Raw genomic sequence first — 22,244 nt, forward strand, 5'->3', positions numbered from 1 at the left:
AAATGATAACGCAAATATCAGTCCTTTTATATTACATTGCAAAAAAAGTTTAAATGGAGCTGAGAGAAACACATATTAAAGCAATAGTTCTCCAATATCAAATGGAAAAACAATTCACCAGCTTTTTCCTCCAAAGCAATTCTACATTCCTATAGAATAAACCACAAAATAACTCTGACATTGTGATGTTTATTGACCAAACGGAGCAATTGGTCACTCAATATCTGCCCATGACGTCGTTGATCCAGCTGTTGTAGCGGCAAACACGGGCATAGACGCTGGGGTGTCCCTTCATGGCGCAGTCGTAGCCCCAGGAGACCACGCCCTGCAGCTCGTTGTTGCACACCAGAGGACCGCCGGAGTCTCCCTGCGGATACGGATATGTTTTTAGCGGTGGGGCGGGCGCAGGAGGGCGTGTGAGGGCATACCTGACAGCTGCTGGCACCGCCGTGCATGAAGCCGGAGCAGAGCATGTTCTCGGTGAAGAGGTGCGGGTAGGCGTTGCGGCAGATCCTGTCGTCAATGATGGGTTGCCTCAGACACTGGAGCCTGTCGGGGAAGTTGTCTGAGGGGAAGGAAAAAGCAGTTGCTACGGGTTCAAAAAGATCAATACATTGATGATTGCACTCTTAATTTCGACTCTTTCAATATGACAGACAGGCCATTCATTGCTCATTTGTAAAATATCAAAACAATTTAATAACCTGCAATATCATTGAATTGCAATTAGACGAGATCCACAAATAGAATTAAATGTGTGCCGTAAAGCGCCACCTACTTCCAGGGGCGGCCATGTTTCCCCAACCAGACACCATGCAGTTCTCGTCGGCAACGGTGCATCGGGAAGGCAGCGACACGGTGCGCACAAAATTGTTGATGGCGGCGGGGCGGCTCAGTTTGATCAGCATGATGTCGTTATCCAAGTTGTAGCTGTTGTACCGGGGGTGCTTGATCAGCGTGGCCGAGTCGATCCACTGTTCCGTGCCCTCGTTGGCGGCGATGTTGTGCTCGCCCAGGCGCACCTGGATGCGACTGCAAGGGAGGGGCGGGGTGGCGGTGAGGGCCGGCTGCCGGTCCCGGCGCCGCTAGACGAGTGCGGTTCATCACTCACGATTTGTAGCAGTGGGCAGCGGAGACCACCCATTGGCTGGAGATGAGGGAACCGCCGCAGAAGTGGTAGCCGGCGTTCAGGGACACCTGGTAGGGGGCCGAGTGGCGGGGGCACTCGTAACCCCCGACGATCTTGTCGTCTTGCTCGGCGGCAGTGGCGACTGGAAAATGGCAAAATGTCAATATGGACACATTAAAAAAAATAAATTACTAAAAGATAGGTAAAACCTTTAAAAATGTCTTACGTGCTGCGCCGAGGCAAGCCAGCAGAATCAAGGCCTTCATCATGACGCGTTGGCTGTGGGTGTCCCTGAAGCAACAGCAGGCACTGGAGGACTCGTGTGTGAGTGTGAATATATATACATGTACATACTGTATCTCAAATACACACTGCAGCGCCACTGTCAAGGTCAAGCGAGAAAGACAAACTGTGGGAAAACAAGCATATGGCTGAAAAGACCTTGTCTTAAATCAACAGTAGGCCGACGCCATCTTCAGATACGCCACAAGCCATGTCAGCAGGAAGACAAAACGGGAACACGTTGGACTTGGAACATGTAAAAGGTTTATTGAACATAAATAAAACAGAACAAAAAAACGCAGGTAGAAAAATATGTAACAGGTTTAGAAGACCTTTTTATACATCTATGTACAAAGCGCAAAGCCCCAAAACACCATCCGTCCCCTGCGTGCGGCATTCTATAAGGGGGGGTGGATCGAGTTAGGGTTAAGCCATGAACAAATGTGACCCCCAAAAAAAGGAGAGTTAAAAAGGACAAATGTGTTCCAATCCCGCCCCAAAAAAATAGTTTATAAAGGGAACAGTGCGGAAACAAGATTATTGTTAAAACACACAATCCGACATGGTGACGGCGAGATAAAAGCGGCTTTTTCAGAGAGAGCGGTTCAAAATATTTGGGGTGGATGCTATCGGCCATGAAGAAAAAAAAACGTCCGAGCGAGTGGTAAATAAATATTTCCCTGCGAGCAAACTTGAAATAGGATATAGAGCGCGTGCCATGGACTTGATGGATCCCCGTGCGGGTGGCTCGTACCTCGGGCCGCTCGCTAGTTGAGGTAGCGGCGGCAGCGTCGGGCGGCGCAATTGCACCGCAGTTTGCTTTCCTCGTCCTCGATGGGGAACTTGTAGTCGTAGGTGAGCTCTTCGCCGCGGTAGATCTTGCGTAGCGCAAAGATGACAATGTGCTTGCGTCCGTCCACGTTGATGACGCGCGAGTAGCAGTTGGGCTCGCACGAGTGGTTGATGAAGCGAGCCGCGTTGCCCTGCATGGTGGCGTCCACCACGTCAAAGTCGTCGATGCGGAACATGTAGCAGCCAATGCCCTGTAAAACATTTTAAGGCCAGAAAAAGATTACCCCAAATGATTCCAAACAAAAAATGAATTTAGGCTCAAAACCAATAATAACACTCACTTTGCTGTCGTAATATTTTTCCCGCTTATCGGTCAGCACCGAGCGGATGACGGTGCCGGCGTACTCGATGACCATTTCTCCCGCCTCGATGTTCCTCTTGCAGAAAAGCCCGCGGCCGTGAATCAGAGACCTGCGGGAAGAAGAGATGGGGTAAAAAAAAATGCCATGAGTGACTTACACGCCATTTTTTTTGGCCAGAGGTGGAGAGGCTGACCTGTAAACGCCAACGGCTTCCTTGGAAGTTTTCTCCAGGTGTCGGAATCTCATGGCCATGGGAAGCTCGCTGCTGGTGGCCCGTCTGGTGGGAAGAGAATTCAACATGCCGTCCACCTCATTTTTTTTGCTTTCTTGGCGTCTCCGAAGCCCACCTGGACGACTTGAGCGGGAAGTCGTCGTCCTCCTCGTCGTAGGGTCCCATGGAGTCGGGGGGCGCTCGATGCTGAGACGCCAGGAAGTTGAACATGTCGAACGTGGCTTTCCTGCCCGCAAAATGGCAAGAGTTTTTTGTGTCATTACCACATTCGGATGAGAATGAGAGGCGGCCATCTTAAGGCAGTGAAAAAAGGGTCCACGCACCGTGCATAGACTTCAGCGCGGGCGCAACCGCTGGGGTTGAGCGGGAGTTCCTCCTCCAGCTTGTCGCAGCGGTGGAAGCGGAAACGGTGGCTCTTGCAGTCGGCCGCGCCACGCAGCTGCTCCAGCAGGAAGATGACGGCGTCGTGCACCACGCCCAACGCCCGCGGCCCGCTCATGCCACCCAGCGGGAGCTGCCCCAGCCGGAAGGCCGCCCGCGCCTCCTGGACGCCGTCGCTCACGGCGCGCCAGGCCACTGCGGCGGGACATCATTTCCAGGTCAAGCGGGTCGGCCGGTACGAGCCGAAAAGGAAAAGATATGGCCGTCCTACCTTCAATGCTGTTAGCTTTGACGCTAAAGCCATCGTCGCTAGTGATTTCAAAGCGTAGGTGAGGCTGGTTCATGTAGTCCCTCTTTTTGTGTTTGGGTAGGGGAGGCTCGTCTTCGGAACTGCAACCTGAAGAAAGAAAGAAAGTCAGCCGTGCTCAACACCGTCCGTCTCTCTCTTCCGTGTTTTGTGGACCCACCGGCGATGGGGCACCAATCCGACAGGTCGGCATGGCGAGTGCTGATCCACTTGTGCGCCTGACTCATCGGCGCCTCCGAAAAATCCGTCCTGAGCGGAAAACAGAGCATGTGGTGGCCGGTAAATAAAAAGGGAGGGCTTTTGGATGGCGGCAGAGGAGCTCACCTGGGCGACGGCGTTGGGGCCGCAATTCTCAAGTTCTCCTTGTCCACGTCGTGGACGTCCGTCCTAAGTTGAGTTTTGATTTTGAGAGTTCTGCCAGGAAAATGACATGGATTTTTTTTTGGTGAAACTTCCCATGAAAGAGCAGGAGTCCGAAGCGGGTCAGAAAATAGACTTACTTTTCCTGGCTTAAAGGCAATGGCCGCCGTCCAATTTTCAATTTGTGGATGGTCACTTGGCCTGGTCTTCGCTGAATTCTGTTGGAAGGAGGAGGGATACGTCAAATACTCGGGCCATGGCCAGCATTCTCACCTGAACTGGATGGCGACACCCACCTGGACTGGTGATATCCTTCGTGGTCGCCGGTGCGCTCGTTGGGGATGTCCGTCTTGGCCCTCTTTCTCTTCATTCGTTGAGAGAAGGCCGGGATCTTCACGCGCACCTTGGGCGCCGTCCGATGAGGTTCCGTCGGCAATTGGGCCGACGATTGGACCGGCGACCGATCGGGCCCATCCAGCCGGGGGGCGGCGTCTTGAGCCTCCGCCAGCACCGGGGGCTGAACCCTGGCGGGGTCTGGCAGGGATTCCATGTTTCGTTTTATAATAGCTTGGGCCGTTTCGGCCTCGGACAAAACCGAGGAGGGGTTGCGCAGGACGGTGACGGCGGGAGGGGGGGTCACCACGCGCTTGACGGGCACCACGCGGTAAATGATTTTGTTGTTGGGCTTGGTCGCGCTGGCCACGCTGGCGACGCTGGGGATGCTGGCCGGCGGGCTATTTGCGCAAGGTTTGACGGTGACGCGAGGGATGGGTCGCTTGCCCTTGTGGAGCATTTTAGCAATTTGGCTAATCTTGCTGTAGGTGGGCGAGTTGGAACTCAGCGTCTGGTACGTGTTGGTTCTTGGGTTTTTCAGCAGGATCTGACCTTGACTGTTGACCAGAAGCACCTGAGGGGCCGGCGGGGTGGCCGCCGTCGCCACGCCAGCCATCGGCGTGGCGGGAGGCGGGCTAGGGATGACTGTTTGGGTTTGGCTTTGGGTGGGCTGCTGCGCGGCCCCGGTCTTGTCCAGGCGGATGGCGATGGTCTTGCCCCGCATGAAAGCCGGTTGGACGTTCAGGGCGTTCAGGCCGTTAAAGAGAATGGGCGAGGTGACGGTGCGGGGCAAGGTCGGGGGCGCCGAGGTACTACCTGCCAGAGTTTTCACTTGAACTGACCCAGGTGGCAGCAAGACCTTGAATTCCCGCTGCTGAGGGACCGCCGTCTTCGGCAGGAAGACCTTGGCTTTGGGGGCGCGGCAGACTTTTTGGACTAGAATTCTTTTCATGGGCGGCGTCGGGCTGGCGGGCTCGGGAGAATAGTCTGGGTCGTTGTCGTCATCTCTCAAGCCGTCGGTGGAGTCCGTCGATGACGTGTTTTCCTCGCCTGGATTTCTAGCGACCTGGTCCATGGCCACTAATTTCCCAACGGGGGATTCGGTAGACGCCTCGCCGCATAACGCCACCTCTTCGCTTTGCACCATGTCAAAAGCGTGGAGGAAAACGGGGGCGGACGCATCCGCCGGGAAAGCGTTGGGCGCGCCGTCGTCTCGTTCCGTCTGGCAGACAGACTGCAACCTCTGGAGAGCCACCGTCAGCTGCTTGGCGGGCGAGCCGACGTGCGTTTGAGCTTCGCCGTCTCCCGCCTCTTCGGCTCCCTCGCTCTCCGAGCCATCGTCGGCGCCGTCCAACTGCGAAATGGAGGGCGCCGAGGTCGATGGCGACGCCCGCGCCCCGTTGCCGGCCTCGCGCACCACGGTACGCGTCAGCTTGACCCCGCTGTCGTCGTTGTCTTCGTCTTCCGTGTCCGCTTGGGGCATTTCCTCGTCCAGCCGCTCGCCCGCCAACATGTTGTCCGTCAGCAGGTTCTCGTCGAACTCCAGCTTGGCGTCGAGGACGGAGGCCACGGCCACTTCCGTGTCCGTGTCGAACACGGCGTAAGGGAGATCCAAGTGTCCCTCTGCGTTGTCGGGAGCCAGCGAGATACCGTTGGCGGTCGCCACGGCCGCGTCCTCCGCTTCGGAAGAGGCCAGGAAATCTTGGGGGAACTCGGCCGACACCGGGGTGCTGATCTTGAAGGCGTTCCTGGCCCTGGGGGAGCCGTGGCGGGGGGAAAACCCGGCCGAGATGGGTCCGGGCGGGGAGCCCCAGCCGGGCGACAGGGAGTTGGATCGCGCCGGCGAGGTCGGCACCGGGCCCGACGATCTCGGCGGGGAGCCGAAGAGAGAACAGCGGGGGTGGACGGGAGCGCTTTCGCTGGGGGAGTTGCAGCGGTTCCTGGACGACGGCCTTCGACGGCGACGACTGTCCTCCAGGTCTCGCAGCGTGACCACTTGGCGCGATTTACAAGCGGCTGAACCTAAAATGAGCAAGTGGTCAGCTCAACCACAACTTTGCCAAAGTAGGCGTGTCATTTGAACTGCGCTGATCACCTACCTGGAGACGGGAGAGGTCGGGACGATCCACCTGCCGGCCGCCTGGTCTGCGTGTAGCCGTGTTGTCTGGATCCCGGTGAATTGTGCACTTTGGAGTTAGGCGAAGGGGTGGCAGAGGAAACGGGGCTGGACGGGGTGCTCAATGCGTCCAGCATCTCCACATCTGCGGAGACAAATTCTCTGGTTGGAGCCCCCATCGAGTCACGCGAGGAATGACCGTTACCTCTTTGGAAATTGGGGCTGTGGACGATAGTTTGATTCTCCTCCTGATCGCACTTCATGAGGAGCTCCTGCTCCTCACCGGGCAAAGGGCTGCTTACTTCGCTCACCTTACAGGTGTACTTGCAATGTCTGCGAGGATCCACCGTGCTCCAGTATAACCGGGAACACCTACAAAAAGGATTTCTCAGCTTCAGCGTTATTTCAAATTAAACATTTGACGTTACTTGATTGACTTACTGGAATCCAACAGGATATAACATCCTCCCATTTGATGAGAGTTCCGATAACACACCGAGTTTCTGAATCTGCAGAGACCCTTTAAAATGCAACCAGCACATGGGGTTAGCATTGCGCTAGCTTCAAATTTTTACCATAGCAATGAAAGAAAAACATCATTTTCTACTTTTTAAAGAGAATAAATATTCCCAGATTTTTGTAGTGAAATCTAAGTCATGACTGGTAACAGACATTCGTTCTTTCGTACCTATGGTCATATTAATGGATTCGGGCTCGAGTCCCGTGAGAAACTTTCTCCGTAGCGTGATGCCTTCAAAGTCGACGTAGACTCTCCGTGCAACTTCAAAGGCATCCCCGGACACCGTCTGAGGGAAAATGTTAGCCAAGTTAGACACGTTTCCCCATCCGAGTTTCTCTCCGGCCACAAGCCACAGGCTACGTACCTCGGCGCTGACCAGCTCCGTGTGCTTGGCGCAGTAAACCTTCCTGTCCTGCTGGAAAACGCAACGCTCGGCTCGCGCGCACATAAAGTGGAAGTTACTCTGGCAGGTGGAGAGGCAGCAGCCCACGGTGGCTCCCGATTGTCCGCAGCGGTCGCATCGCTGAAAGGACCAGAACAAGAAAAGAGCTGTTAAATAGGTCCTTTGCTAACAACTAATGACGGTTTCCTGGTTGGCGCCAACATACCAAGTGGCGGCCCCTGGAGACGGCCGTGTGTACTTGGTAGAGCGCGCCTTTTTGCTCGTAAACTTCGGCCGACCAAAGGCAGCAGTTGATGTGCGCCCAATCGTTCTGGCCCAAGTACAAGAGGCGTCCTCCGGCCTTTTCCGGACCAACCAAAGGGTACAAATAAATAAAAGGCTACGAGCAGAAAGATCCACGGGGCGGGCGGACATTTGCCACTTACGCTGGGAGAGGAGTCGCCATATTGCTGACACAAAGCACACTGTCGATGATCTTTGGACGTTTCCGCGTCTTTTGGCACGCCTGCGTCGATCAGGGAGTTGTGGTTATTCACTTCCAAAAGACGGCGACCCATCACGACGTTCATACCGAGTGAATAAAGCGGGGTTTTGGGTGCCGGTGGCAGTGTCCCTCTGCTCTCCCGAGGCAGGTACGCCCTCTGCGTCCACTGCGCGTAGCTGTGCTCCTTGGATGGCGGAATGACGGCTTCTGGGAGAACGCCGCTGGAGGAAATATTGCACACGCACGTCAGTCAGTAGCCGTTATGACAGTCCTAGCGTATACGCTTACCTTGGTAAGTCCTCAGAGAAAGACCTCAACTTGTTTTGGTGGTGAACTGGAAGCCAAGTGAACGCTTGCGCCATCAACTGAGAGAGCAAGCAAAACATATTTCAGAAAAATATGAAGTATATGGAATATAAACACTTGAAAATGCACAATTGGTGGTAACTTACTTTGGCGTAATGTTCCCGGGCCTGAATGATGGGTTTTTGGTCCTCTTCCTCCTTTAGCCACCTTCTCAGCACAGACGCAACATCGGCATGGAACGTTTTCTGAGTAAGCGAAAAGAGAGTAATAGTTAGATTCAAGCGACATGGGACTTCTGGCTGCTACTCACGATTGAGGTGTAACTGCATCCTTTAAACTTCCTCTCCACGGCTTGCAGGTCACACATGGTGGGTTCTTCTTCCATGAGTTCCTCCTTGTTTGTTCCCTGACACTAAAAAAAAGCACACACGCGCTGCTTAAAAATCCAGCCCCAAAAAAGTCCAAATCTATCTTAAAACTTTACCAATGGACAAAGCGCCAGGTGGCTAGTGGCGCCGGCGGAAAGCATGTCGGCCAACACTCCCTCCAAGCCCAGCGACAGCTGTGTTTGGAGGCGATCCTTCAGACATCCGTCCTGGGCCGAGTTCCGACGACGGCAGGGGGAACACGTGAAGACGGAGTCCTGGGGTTGACTGGATAGTAGCCCCAAAAGCTCCTCTGCGACCAACAAAATAAAGCATTTAGGAATCCCACACAGAAACACAAAATCCCGATTGAATGATGTTTAAAAAGGCACCTGAGAGGCCCTCGCAGCTGTAATGCACCCAATGACTGCAAGTCAAACACTGAATCATCCGCGTGCGCTCGCCGTTTTCCTCGTCTTCTTCGTAGCATTTGTTACAAACTGTGCAAAAGTGACCTGTGGAGCACATCAGTTCGTTCAGGTATATATACAATAATAATATATTCTGACTCCCCAAAATACGTATCTTAAATTTTATTTTATGTAACTCACCTTTTTGGCGAAGAATGACACAATCGGGGCAGTAGTTGTCGGTGTGATTCCAGGCCACATCCCACGACTTTCCAGGTGTCACGCCGCAGCTTTTGCAGCGAATGCAGGTCATACAGAGCTTGAAGTAATAATAAAGGAGATAAATATACATTCAATAGAAAGAAGAGGGATATAAAGCCTACCCAGGGGAGGCTGCAATTCATTGGCTTTGGGTATGTTGGTCCCAAGCAGGAAGGGTGGTAAGAAGTTTGGCATTTCTTGCACTGCAACACGGGCTATGGACAAACACAACAACCGTCTGATGAGAGGAGTTCATGGTTATTGGTTGAAAATGTTCTCTTTGGCACCTTGGACAGTTTGCTCCTGCGCCCACACACGTGACAGAACTTGCAGCGTCGGCAGCACCAGTTCTCCTTGTTCTCCTCTAGGGGCCGCTCGTCGGCAGAGAGGCAGAATTTGTGAAAGGGTTCGCAACATATTTGGCAGTAGATCATCTGAAAAAGGGAAGACAAATACAGTCAGGGTAGAGGAATAAAGTGGAAATGAATGGCTGGATGTTTTAATGGGCGATTTACCTCGTGTCGTCCTTTGCTGGCGCAGAGTAGACAAACGGGCTGAGGTGTGGTGGGGACGGATGTCAGGACGCTGAGGCCCCCCATTAGCCACACATTCTGGACCGCACAGTCCTCCTGGATGCCACAATTCATATCAAGTGAGAAATGCGTCAGAATGTACCTTGATTTAGATTTACGCACCATGAAATTAAATTTAAAAAAATCTATACTAAGAGACAATGAGGCTGTTTTATCATCTTACCTTAAAATCCACACGGATCTTTTTCTTGTCCAGCACCGACCCCTTCTGGGGAAAACCATTTGAGAAAGCCAAAGGGGCGCCCACGGACGAGCCCTCCACGGCATTCTGGGAAGGAAGGACACATTGGTGGTCAGTTCCTGACGCCCTTTGCAGCACCGTTCCCTCTTGTCCGTCTTCTGGGGCGCCGTCGGCGCCTTCCGCTGCCGGTTCTTTGTCATTCAAAGTGTGGGGGGGCGGTGCGGGGACGCCTCGAGAGCGTAAGGTGGTCGCCACCTCTGTCAGAGCCGAGTGAGACTCGTCCTTCGGACTCCCGTGGGCCGGCGGCCATTGGATATTTGGCCCGTGTACCGACCGAGGCAAGCGGTGCAGTCGCAACACGGGTACACGGGAGGGGGGCGGCGGAAGGGCGGGCGGCGAGAGCGCCACGCTAGGCCGCACGGATTGGCTTTCCGAGCGTTTGGGGCACGAATCCAGGTGGAGGGGCGGTTCGGGGAGGCGGTACAAGTGCACTCGGAGTTCCCGCCCGACTTGGGGCACGGGGCTTCCGGGAGGGCCGGGGTGGGGGAAGGTGGGGCTTGGCTCCGCCTCTTCTGTGTTCCGCCATTCCTGCGGATGAGGGGACTGCCTAAGCCAACCAGCCATACAGGTTCCAAAAGCTATACTTGGCGAGGCGCATGCAATGGAGGCGACAGACAAAGGAGGAAGGAAGACAGGAAGCCATATTGTTGCGGCGTGGAGCAACGCCAAGTTAGCCAGCCGGGGTTAAAGAAAAAGTGTTGTGGAAGAAGTGGCAGGAGGCAACAAACACAGGCAGGCATGCGGTTACGTCCACGTATTTATAACCTGGCTTTGCTGGTATTGACACAATGGGGATTTTTTTTGAGGGGGGGAAACAAATGATGATGATAACTATTGGAACAGAAATGTGCAGCAAGTGCAAGAGCAGCACGTTAATAGGCTCTGAAATGAATGAGGCTATGAATTGAGGTGAATGACGTCCCTTAAGCTTCGTTTGCAATGTGATCTTTGAGGAGTTCTGCTTCAGATTGGCATGGCATGGTTGAACCGCAATATTGCTGACAATCTCCACCACTCAAAACAATGTTGGGTGTGTGAAATCAAATGAGCCCTCTTCAAGATGAATTTTCAACAAAAAAAAAACAGGTTAAAAAGCATTTGTAGTTTAAAAAGAAGCATTACCGAGCGGGCAGGCAGGCAGAGGGAAAACAGCAAGCCAGGCCTCAATTGCACGCTGACCAAAATCAAATATCCCAAATCCCAGGACTATGTCATTCCAGCATATTTTTAGATTGGTGGACAAACTATGAAGAGAGCTATTGGAAGAAAATTACTTGGAAATAGTCTTGGTGTTGGGGAATTTGTAAAGGGGGGGAGGGGCCAATCCAATTCAGCAACTTGATTCCAAATAATTTACCCAAGAAGTTTAGAGGACCAACATGAGAAGAAAGACACTCAAAGGGGCATCATTTTACCTTGTAAAGTCTGGGTCTGCCCACTTTGGAAAATGGCCGCCGCTGCTTCAGTGCCTCCGGTGGTGGAAGGCCCTCACAAATGGACGGCTCCAATCCAAGATCTGAGAAAGGAGAGCCAGTTGAGATGTGTTGGGGTGCAAAAAGAGCGGCGGCGGCGGCGGGGGGGCGGCCATGAGCCTACCTAGCTTTTCCGTCTTAAACTCTTGGCTGTTTTGTTCCGGCTCTTCGTCAGACTCGGACTTGAGGAGGTTACTGTAGGAGCGCGGGGTGATGTTGCGCAACGACTGCTTTCGAATCTTGGTGGCCGGCACTTCGCTGGCGGCTTTGATTGCGCCCCAACTGCCGTCGTCGCTGCTCGACACGGGCGCAGAAAAGCGCCTGGCCCGGACTAACCAAAATGGAAAAACAAAGAAATTAATGTACTACTTTGGGGGATTTCTTAACTCTGGTCAAATTGATACAAATGTATCAAAAATGTTCCCGACCTTGCCCTAGACTAAAAAAAACACTTTTGTGAGAGCCGAAATGGCATTTTGCCAAGACTAACCTTTGAGTTGCTTGACAATGCGCTCCATCTTTGCCGCCTTAATTCTCTCGCACTTCCTATATCTGTGGAAGGCAACAAGGGATAAGAACAAGTCATGGTTGGTGGGACGAGTCCAAACATTCAAGTATTGCTCTTTTTGGCACGTTGGCTTCCTCACATGCAACACTGTCGCTTGGTGTTGGGCCCGCCGTACTTGGGCTTGTCCAGGCAGTTCTCGCAAGTGGCGCAGTCCTGGTCCACCAGACAGCCTTTGCACAAGCCGCAACGGCGCGAGCGGATGCCGCCGGGCGCGTAGGGGCTCAGCACTTTGCGTTTCTTCAACTTGTGGCCTCGCCGCCGGCCCCGCCGACGCCACTGCGGGACGGGTTCCTGGGGGGCCAGTCGCCCGGCGCCGGTTTCCGCCGAGAGCTCGTCTTCGTCGTCGTCCACGACATCTGCGCACGGGAGGGAAAAAAAAAGAAAGAGTGTATTTAAAACGCAATTCAACAGATATGCAGAATGCACGGCAAGTTTTGGGTGCGTTCATTTGTTAATGAGCACAAGACAATGATACTCTTAGTCGTGGATTTGATGTGACGTGTGTGTGTTTGTGCGGATTTGAAGGCAAGCCTCTGGGCGTGGATTGAATTTGATGGATTGATTATTGATTGACGTGTGCTTGAGGGCAGCGAGACTAATGGTCAAACAGCACTTTCTCACCTCATACAGAGTGATGGCCGATCGACCAGTGTTGGGTAAAGCTTTCCAACAGCAGTGGCTAATCTGTGTGTGACAAAAGATATTTTTGCTGGCAAATAATTAATTTACAACTACATTGAGCTTACATAGCAGCGTGTTGTCTATTTTTTTTTTGGAAATGAATTTGGATTTTGAGTGGAGGTGGCTTTACGTTTTAGGAATAACTATATTTTTGGATGCTTTCTCAACTGCCCTCTATACGGTTCATGTGCTCGGTAGCTTGCGGGAAAAAAAACATGAGATGGTCTAGATTAGAGAAATAGAGTATGTGGTTTCTTCACATTGAAGTAGGAGGAGTTAAGACTAAGTGCCTGCACCGGGAACCTACGTTTTGGGGTGAACAGAACATTGTGGTGCGGTGCGGTGAGTGTACCTTCTACGGCGGGAGAAAAGGTGATCCCCTCCCTCTCGTGCAGCGGCAGGGCACTGAGCCGAGGAATGTCGTCGGGTACCATGGCCCGCGGCTGGCCCAGGGCCACCGCCGCCGCCCGACACACGTGCTTGATCCTGGGACCGCCCAGAGGCTGCTCCTGTCCACAAAAACAAAAAGAGACGTATTATAATAATGTGACGAAACCATTTTGCAGCACTTTCGTGCGTGGAAACTTTTTTGTTTACCTGAGAGCTTCTTAGCTTGGGAGGCAGTTTAGATCTTCTTTTCCTTCTACCGCCCAAGACGGTCTGAGATTCACTAGCATTGGTCTGCTCATAGAGAGAAGGGCAAAAACAAAAAGATGATTGATCTATCCATGCAGCATTTTAATAGCGATTGCAAAAGACGCGTGTGCTCACCTGCGACAGCTTGAACTGCTTCTGCTGGTCAATCTTGATGAGCTGCACTTTGGCTTTCTTGAGCAGGTGCAACATCCGCTTGTTGGCGCCACTCAGGCCCAACGCGCGGTGTCCACTGGGCACGCTCATCTCGGGTGCCGCCGGCCGAGCGTCGCCGCTACTGACGTTGTCTGCGGAAAAGGGAAATGGAGCTCAATATTTTGACGATTTTAAGCCATTGTAGAACAATGCAATGGACTGTTTAAAGAAGCCTGGCTTACTCATCTCGACGACGTCTTCCGGAGACGTCTGAGAGACCACGTGGACATCGTTGTTGACCACCACGGCCAGCTTCCTCACAGCCCCTGGCGAGTCCACATCTTCCACGGTGAGTCTGTTCCTGCGTCTCCTCCTCCTCCTCTTGACGGGCACGCTCAAATCGCCCAGACGTGTGGCGGCGGCGTCCTCCTCATCGGTCTGCAAGGAAAACTGGCCTCTCCTCTTCTCCGCCAGCTTCAAGGTGAGCCGCTTCAGTTTCTTGTAGAAGTCCAAGTGACTGGTGGCGTGAACGGGCCGCACCGACACCTGCGGCTTGGCGGCCACGGCGCCCCCGTCCGCCTTGGCGTCGCAAACGGACTCTTGAGGGAGCGCGGCGGTCTTGTCGTCGTCTTTTGCTTGAGTCTTGAGCCAGGAGGACAGGTGGCCTTTGGGGAAGGGCACCATGGCCTCATCCAAGAAGCGCTTTGGCGTCTTGATGACGCGGGACGAACGCGCCGTGGTGACGGCGGCGGCGTAGTTGTGCTGCTCGGCGTGCGAGGCGGGCTCCGGTTCGGGCGGAGCTGCGGCCGGGGCGGGGTCGGTCACGTAGGCGTAAAAAACGTGCTTCATGCGTTTCTTTTTGGTCCTGACGGAGGGAGCCGGGGGCGAGGCGTTCTTTGCCGGCTTCCTCCTCGGACCGTACACACATTTGCGGGAGTGTCGTTTGTGCACGCGGGGCTCCGACACTGGAGGAGGAGGAGATGGAGGAGGAGATGGCGGTGGCGGCGGCACGGCCGCCTCCGGTTGGCTCTGCGCGGCCGCCTCGGCCCCGATCTCCGGAGAGGCGGCAGCGTCCTTGGCCATCTTTTGCCTTTGGCGACGCTGTAGAATGGGCAATGACGACCTAGCACGCTTAGCGGGCAAGGCATCGGCCTGGTCGGCGGCGGGCGCCCTATTCTCGGTTGCTCGGGCTTCCCCAATTTCCTCCACGTCTACGTGGTCCATCTTGACCTTCCTCCCTTGCCCCTTGGGCGTCACCTTTGGCCCATCTTCGACCTCCACGTCCAGCACGGCGTCATGATCGACGTCACTGGGTACAATCTTAAAAACGAGCCCTTCTTCCTCTTTGGAGTCGCGTGGCACAATGGTCCCAATCAGGCACTCATCATCAGAGCTGTGCGGGACAATCTTCCCGACCAGCTCTTCTTTGTCGTCTGCTTGGGCCTCCAGCGATACAATCTTCACGGGTGATTTGGGGGTATTGGGTACTATTTTGCTGGCAACAGTTTTGCTTGAAAGAAGTGGCTCCATAGCTTCAGGCGGCTGCGCAGATTTGGATGCTGTAGCTTTGTGTGGTGAAAAAGCAGCACTTGAACCAAAGCCACCAAAATCTTCCTCCTGATGGGGGGAAAAAAGGACATGGCATTCAAGTGGAATATTTAACCTACAGACTAAGCCGTGTGCACATAACACTGGACAGCAAACACACCAAAACTTTACATTGGGATACCATCAAACATTTTTTTGTTAAGCTGACGCTTTGTAGTTAGTTAACCCCAGCGAAACAAATAAGACAACCGCTCTGATGTCAGTCCATATGGCGTAAAGGCTTTGATCGCATCAGACCACTACCTTCTCATCATGAATAGATTTCTTAAAAAGAAAAAATACAAAAACATAAATGATTCAAACAAATTCACTTTAGTCCGAATGCTGTGGAAGCACAATTAAAGCTGAGTTCAATGTAGTACTTATAATACATTCATTGCCTGTGCGTTAACGTGCCCTCTTGTGGACATGACGCGCACTGCAGAGGGGGACACAGTGTCAGTGAGGATTGAAAGATAAAATAATGAAGATGGGCTTTTCTGTGGCACAGGAAAGCCTAGTCCTATTTTTAAAAGCTTATCCGGAAAACTAATCCCGATTTAAATCTCATATTTGGAAACCTAAATATGCAATCAAGGTCTCAGTTTAAAATCACAAAAAATAAATCGAATCGGTAATTGCTCTCCTATTACAACTAGATTTTTGGGGGATTCGGGCGATTGAACGTACGCCTAATAATGTCTGATTTTGTGCCCAGTATCCAAAATGGGGGCAATTGATTAGCCAGAGTAGAATGTTGAATGCTACTTTATTGATCCACCAGACACAGACTTTCCTGGGAAAATACCTTATTGTTCCCATGTTGTTGTGTACCTAATGTTATGGCCGACATGCCACTTAAGAGTTTGCTGCTTTCATGTGAATCGATTTTATGACCTTGATGATACCCAATCATCTAAACCTCGCACAAGGATGCCAAATCTGGCAAATCAGTCCACGTGTAAATGGTCCTCGTTCTCTGCCATTGACGACGGGAGACGCTCAATCCATTTGGAGTGGAAGGGCCCAAGGAGAAATGAATGGTCGCTAATTTCACTGAATCACGAGCATTCAATTCAAATGTTGGATTTGATGTCTATAGCTGTCAATGGTAACAAATGACTGAAGGTGCTTATCAAAGATAGCCGCGTCCCTCCTGGAATCAGCTGACTGCTTCAACGTGGGCAGTGTGATAATCAACTTGGCGTTGTAACGTTATGCCCATGATTCGTACATAATTAGGAAAATGACGGGTTATAGAGGCTATGCCCCTTTTGATATTTTAGCTTAAAGAAAGAGAGGAAGTTTAGCAGCTAGCACTCGTTTACATGAAACAGCTCCCCTAAACGTCTGAAGTTCCCGCCTAGTGGAGGTAGACGGGGACTGATATTCGTTCAAAATACACCCATATCCATTCTTAAATTGCCATTTGAACCCCGGAACATGACCGTGGCAGAGTGGGCGTCCGTGTTTGGAGCCAAAGCTAAAGCTACACGAGTGCTAATAATGGAAGCGGGGGGGCTTCCACATCCTTTGTAATTCCTCAACAACAAGTGCACCCTAGCGCCATTTCTTACGCGTTTCAATGTTTTTTTCTTCTTCTTTGTAACCGGGCGGCTTCACTAACATGCTCACTTACCTCTTCGCTAGAGTCGAATCCCACTTCCCTCCGCCGGCCGTACTTGTCGGTCCACAAGAGCAGGCGCATCAACGCCGGGTCGTCGCTCAACGCGAGGCCGGTGTTGACGGGCCTCGGCCCTCCGTCGGACGCCTCGCCGTCGTCCAAGCAGAGCCTTCCGCGTTTGCTTCGCCTCCCCGGCCGCAGACGACCGACGCGTCTCGCACACGGGCGGCCGGGGAAGCGAGCTCGGGCGGCCGTCTGCCCGCTCGACGCCACGGCGACGCTGGCGGACGACGACGGCGTTCCGCCTCCGGACGCCGCCATTACTGACTACGACGACAGCGAGAAGAAGAGGGGCGCGTTAGCCGACGACACGAACAAGCAAGATGGAACTGGACCGCTCACAGCCAGAAGGCGCCAGATAGGAAGGGCGGACCAGTGCATCATGGGAAAAAATACACTTCTCGCTGCTGTTTGTTTTGTAAGCGCGTACCGCGTTCCATTTAGCTTGACTATTTTTTTGCCAAACTTTCCAAAAATTGGGAATGCGGTATTTATTTAAAGTACTGTTTATACTATATGTACGTTTCCCCTTAGATATATCATTGTTTTTTAAAATTATTTTGACAAAAACAACCTAATATAAAATATGTCAATTGCAAAATCCATTAGAAATTGCAGTCAACTAATTAAGAAAAAGAAAATATCCCAAAAAGTGAGTGGTGGGATATTGGTTAACAAATTTTCATGCACTAAGCAATATTTTCAGGTAAACAGTTTAATAATAAAGACAAATAGCTGTTGTCAATACCTGTGAATAACCTGGTCAATCAAATAATAATTTCAAAATTTCTGGAAAAAAACGACAGATGAAATTAAATAATGCTGGGTAAATAAAGTGGGAGAGTGGAACGCAAACCATGTCCGGGAGTGGTCACTTTTTGGGGGGATGCCAAGACTTCTTGTGTGCCCTGAGAGCGTTGATGCTCGGGAACGTCAGGTGGCAGTCTTCGTGGGGACATGGGATCTTCAGCTGCTCTTTTTCTACTTCTTCTCCCTGCTGCACTTGGCTATCCTCGCAATCATCGTCCTCATCATCGTCTTCCTCAATTTTCCTCCTCCTCTTGGCACCACGGGGTTTCGAGACGTGCCGGACCCGGCATCGCTCCACCCTCTCTAAGTGTCTCAGCAGTGCCTCGTCGGTACGGAAGCGGTGCCAGCAGACGGAGCACGAGTGCCCGTCGCTTTCTGTCTCCTCCGCCACCTCGCCATCGTGCTCCTGGATGCAGTGCAGGTGAAATTCCAGGAGGGCGTGGCAGTGCACGTCGCAGTCGGCGCACTCCCACTCTCCCGTGCAGCCGTGCCGTTTGTGTTTGTAGAGCTGCGGCCAAAAAGACATCATCAGCCCACAAATGAATGTCTAAATGTATCATGGCTCTTACCCAAGTGTAGTTGGGAAAGACTTCGTTGCAGGTGGGGCAGAGGGGCACGTTGTCACCCTGGTGGGCTATCTCCCTGTGGGCGGCGAGTTCCTCGGGGGAGGCATAATTCCCATCGCACTTGTAACACGAGAATAGCGTGTGGCTCTGCGGAAAGACGGAGCGGTCGCCGATAGCACGACAGTTCCCCAATGGAGAAATGTACCTGGATCAGCTGCGAGGTGTATTGCTCCGGGTGAGTCCTCTTCACGTGGGTCTGTAGTAACTTTTTGCTGCTGAAGGTGATGAAGCATTGTGGGCAGTGCAAATCTTCCGCTGAAGCTGAAGCACACACAGCAGTCCACGGTCAATTATGCACAACTCGCTGTAAAATGCACATTAAATGTTTTTGAAGGAGCATCTGCTTCTGTGGATGTGTTCACCACCATTCCTTTGTTCATTACGCAGTAGTTGGGAATGACGTCGAGGTCACTGTGACGAGTTATGCATTCAAATGAAGCTTGTTTATTGAAAGGACATCTCATCTTCAAATTTGAGTACGTTCCTATTGATGGAGTGTGGTTGTCTACTTACGGAATTTCATCACGGGCGTCGCAGAAGGTTCCGACTTGATGCCCGGGTTCCTTTTGCTTACGACAGCTTTCTCCAACACGTCCATGGTTTTATCCGCTTCAAGTGTAGATTAAAGTCAACATTAAACAATACATGAGCACATTAGCAACTAGCAAGTCGTGAAAGCAGGTGGACATGGCTAGTTGAAACCCGTAATTAACGAACAGATAGAAAAGCGCATTGTTATTTTATCAAATGAACCATTTGGACGAGTCAGCATATAAGGTTCATTCACTTGCAATTCAACTGGCGAGATATAACAGGTAAAAATGGGAAAAACATTGATTGTGTTCCTACCGCTGTCAAGCGGCGGCACCAAGTGTTGTTCATCCGGGTCACGTGACGCTTAACACCGTCAACTCGTGCAGGGAAATGTCGCGAGATATCTGCCTAAATGTTATGACGACATATGAAAGCCATGACACAATAGAAGTCGATTTATAGGCGCACTTGTTTTTCCCATAGCTTTAACATGTTTTGGGAAGCAAAAACAGCATTAATAGTCATATAAAGTAAGAAAGCTCGATTACATACAATATGAGAGTGAAATTAAGGTTCATAAAACTTTATTGACATTCCCATGGGATAACAAGGACAACAAAAAGAATGTTGTTTCTTTGTAAATACGCCGTGAACAACACAAGCATTGGGCTCTTGAGCAAGTGAGGCAAAGGATATAGAGAGCCAGCAGACTTTTTAAGCGCTGGCCTGCTTCTGCTGCTTGAATTGGGCAATCCGGCTCTCCATGATGGGCCTGAAGTGTCGGATCAGTCCCTGGAATGAGAGGAGAACGTGGCGTTTGAAAAGCGAGCGCCCCGAATAAAGACGCCCAGACAGTAACTCAGACCTGAACGGGCCAGGCGGCGCCGTCTCCCAGGGCACAGATGGTGTGACCTTCGATCTGCTTGCTGATCTCCCAGATCATGTCGATCTCGGACTGGCGCGCGTCGCCTTGAACGAAGCGCCACATCATGTTGTTCATCCAGTCCACCCCTTCACGAGCGGAAAAGACATTTTAGCCCGACACAAAACGTAGCGCCAATTCCTCATTGACCGCCAGTGAGTCGCTAATTTAGCTTTTGGCCAATAGACTGCATAAGTAGAATGGCAACCGGGACCTTCTCTGCATGGCGTGCATTGGCCACAGCTCTCGTGCTTGTAGAATTCAATCAGGCGGGCGATGGCTCGAATAATGTCCGTCTAAAAAGGCAGCAAAAAAGACATTTAGAAATGGAACAGGAGCATCAGAACGCCGACCGGACGTACCGATTTGTCCATGACGATGAGGGCGGCCGTGCCCAGGCCGGTCTGAGCCTGGAGGAGGCCGTCAAAGTCCATCAGCACCTCTTCGCACACCTTTTTGGGAATGAGAGGCGTGGACGAACCGCCGGGGATGACGGCCAGCAGGTTGTCCCAGCCCCCTCGAACGCCGCCTGTATCGCAAAATGGAGAGGTTTACCCAAAACTTCAAGGGTTGGAAGAGGGCGAGCGCAGGACGTACCCGCGTGCCTTTCGATGAGTTCTTTCAGCGGGATGGACATCTCCTCCTCCACGGTGCACGGGTGGTTGACGTGGCCGGAGATGTTGAAAAGTTTGGTGCCCGAGTTTCTCTCCCGGCCGAAGCCCAGAAACCAGGAGCCGCCTCGGCGACAGATGGTGGGCGCCACGGCCACCGTTTCTACGTTGGCGACCGTCGTCGGGCAGCCAAACACACCTTCGAGGAACGGGAAAGGAACATTCGATGGACGCTCGCTCGGCTTTCTCCGGCACGGCGGTCCGTCCGGATACGAACCCACGTCGGCGGGAAAGGGGGGCTTGAGCCGCGGCTTGCCCTGCTTCCCCTCCAGGGACTCAATGAGCGCCGTCTCCTCGCCGCAGATGTAGGCGCCGGCGCCGCGCATGACGAAGACGTCAAAGTCGTAGCCCGAGCCGCAGGCATTCCTGCCGATGAGCCCCGCCGCGTAGGCCTCGTTGATGGCCACCTGAACAAGGGGAGGTTAGAAAGTCGCAGAAATAGTGTCATTTCGTACGAACAAACCTGTAAGTTGGACGACTCGTTGTAGAACTCCCCCCGGATGTAGATGTAGGCGGCACGCGCCCCCATGGCCTTGCCGGCCACCAGGCAACCCTCCACCAGTTTGTGGGGGTCGTTTCTCATGATCTCCCGGTCTTTGCATGTGCCCGGTTCCCCTTCGTCAGCGTTCACGACCAGATACTTTGGCCTGAGGGAGGAGAAATAATAATATTATTTTTTCATTTTATGAATGGCGTACTGAAAATACGGTGCGACTTTCCCACCTGCCATCACTGGGCTTGTTCATAAAACTCCACTTCATACCAGTGGGGAATCCGGCGCCGCCCCTCCCACGTAAGCCCGACACTTTGATCTCGTTGAGAATCCAGTCCACGCCCTTAAGGAGGATCTCCTTGGTCTTGTACCAGTCGCCTCGCTTCATGGCGCCGTTCAACCTGAAGCAGATGAGCGTCAGTGCAACCCAATAACAATATGGAAAGAGAATTTGGCAAAAGTGCGCACTGCCAGTCGTGGCGGCCATAGAGGTTGGTGAAAATTCGGTCCTCATCTGCCAGTGGCCCGAAGGTGGTTTTCTTGGGAGGACTCTGGGGGGAAACCACAACAAAGATTGAGATATTGTCTTCATGTTTGTATAAACACGGAAGGTACCTGGGCAGTGCTGTTGAATCGGACCACGAGCCCTTGACTGAGGGCCGCTGGGGCGCGGGCTACCCCGCTTGCAACAGCCCGAGACAACGACAGCATCCTAAGGAACATTAAAAAAAATGACAACTTTGCGGTTAAATCACAAATCTTAATATAATTTGTCAAGGCATGATTATCAGTTCATTGAGGTCCCCCATCATTGGAAGTTTTCATTCACCATGTCAATGTTACAAAACCCATCTACATTTGTTATGACACAGGTGAGCTTAAAAAACAACATTTACCAGGTGCATTTCCACTCCTGACTTTGACGCCAGCTGTATTAGCAATTACAGTCCGCTTCGGCATTGTAATCATATCCACAATTTGTGTTACATGTATTATATTGGCATATGACAGTGACCTCCACAACAGCGCAGCTAGCGCTAGCCCATGATACTAGCCGGACTCTTTTTATAACCTTGCGCGAGTCAAAACGGGAAAAATCGCGGCCAAGTGTTCAAACATTCATAGGAAACGAGCACGTTGTTTTTAAATCAATATAGTGATATTAAAGCATAGAAAATGGGAATACTCTAGGTTTGTCTTTGCAAAACATGACGTACCTGTTCTTCGTCCCGTTTATGAAATCCACGCAGGAAGTGCTCACATTCCGGATGTAGTCATTTGATGACGGAGGCGTGTGTTTTTTTTTAAATGCTTTCAGTAATTGACCAAGTATACTACTTTTTGTAATTACATTAAATTCCACGCCCTGCTCCCGTTACGGAGCTCAGTTTGACTTTCTTCTAATATTACACAATAATATAAATAACAAGCACCTGCTCTTGACCGTAAGAGCTACTTGTTTTTTAAATAAAGTTTTCCTCCTCCAGACAGAAAGTGACATGAGCTGCTGCCAACATCCTAGCCAACCTA

At 52.0% G+C, this 22,244-nt stretch overlaps 4 protein-coding genes across 4 annotated transcripts; all 4 read right to left on the reverse strand.

Moving 5' to 3' along the window:
* Positions 1-173: 173 nt before the first annotated feature.
* Positions 174-1,493, reverse strand: LOC144214475 (trypsin-3-like). The gene is made up of 5 exons (XM_077742858.1): positions 1,356-1,493; positions 1,112-1,271; positions 779-1,032; positions 429-565; positions 174-367 (listed from the first exon to the last, which is right to left on the reverse strand). Exons 1-5 carry the CDS (start codon positions 1,396-1,398, stop codon positions 218-220), a joined length of 744 nt encoding a protein of 247 aa, XP_077598984.1. The 5' UTR covers positions 1,399-1,493; the 3' UTR covers positions 174-217.
* A 159-nt stretch (positions 1,494-1,652) lies between these two features.
* Positions 1,653-17,026, reverse strand: kmt2ba (lysine (K)-specific methyltransferase 2Ba). The gene is given in 36 exon segments (XM_077742860.1): positions 1,653-2,454; positions 2,545-2,674; positions 2,759-2,842; positions 2,913-3,023; positions 3,121-3,373; positions 3,450-3,575; positions 3,646-3,899; positions 3,986-4,063; positions 4,142-6,200; positions 6,278-6,439; positions 6,500-6,666; positions 6,736-6,814; positions 6,983-7,100; positions 7,179-7,337; positions 7,423-7,557; positions 7,643-7,722; positions 7,789-7,922; positions 7,990-8,066; positions 8,154-8,252; positions 8,318-8,419; positions 8,492-8,685; positions 8,765-8,887; positions 8,984-9,101; positions 9,166-9,258; positions 9,331-9,477; positions 9,559-9,672; positions 9,800-10,405; positions 11,293-11,393; positions 11,474-11,680; positions 11,840-11,901; positions 11,997-12,273; positions 12,951-13,107; positions 13,196-13,279; positions 13,370-13,539; positions 13,630-15,004; positions 16,614-17,026. Coding segments are annotated over 36 exon segments (8,817 nt in total). The 5' UTR covers positions 16,920-17,026; the 3' UTR covers positions 1,653-2,178.
* Positions 17,027-17,529: 503 nt separating this feature from the next.
* On the reverse strand, positions 17,530-19,067 carry LOC144215203 (zinc finger and BTB domain-containing protein 41-like). Its single transcript, XM_077744037.1, has 4 exons — positions 18,608-19,067; positions 18,240-18,355; positions 18,038-18,181; positions 17,530-17,976 (listed from the first exon to the last, which is right to left on the reverse strand). The coding sequence occupies exons 1-4, from the start codon at positions 18,690-18,692 to the stop codon at positions 17,530-17,532; spliced, it is 792 nt and encodes a 263-aa protein (XP_077600163.1). The 5' UTR covers positions 18,693-19,067.
* Positions 19,068-19,195: 128 nt separating this feature from the next.
* On the reverse strand, positions 19,196-21,985 carry ndufv1 (NADH:ubiquinone oxidoreductase core subunit V1). The gene is made up of 11 exons (XM_077742852.1): positions 21,932-21,985; positions 21,330-21,426; positions 21,183-21,265; positions 20,945-21,115; positions 20,685-20,868; positions 20,439-20,628; positions 20,148-20,360; positions 19,913-20,079; positions 19,765-19,846; positions 19,494-19,639; positions 19,196-19,420 (listed from the first exon to the last, which is right to left on the reverse strand). Exons 2-11 carry the CDS (start codon positions 21,423-21,425, stop codon positions 19,343-19,345), a joined length of 1,410 nt encoding a protein of 469 aa, XP_077598978.1. The 5' UTR covers position 21,426; positions 21,932-21,985; the 3' UTR covers positions 19,196-19,342.
* Between the last annotated feature and the right edge of the window lie 259 nt (positions 21,986-22,244).

Source organism: Stigmatopora nigra, chromosome 21, assembly GCF_051989575.1.
Source record: "Stigmatopora nigra isolate UIUO_SnigA chromosome 21, RoL_Snig_1.1, whole genome shotgun sequence".
Taxonomy (NCBI): Eukaryota; Metazoa; Chordata; class Actinopteri; order Syngnathiformes; family Syngnathidae; genus Stigmatopora; species Stigmatopora nigra.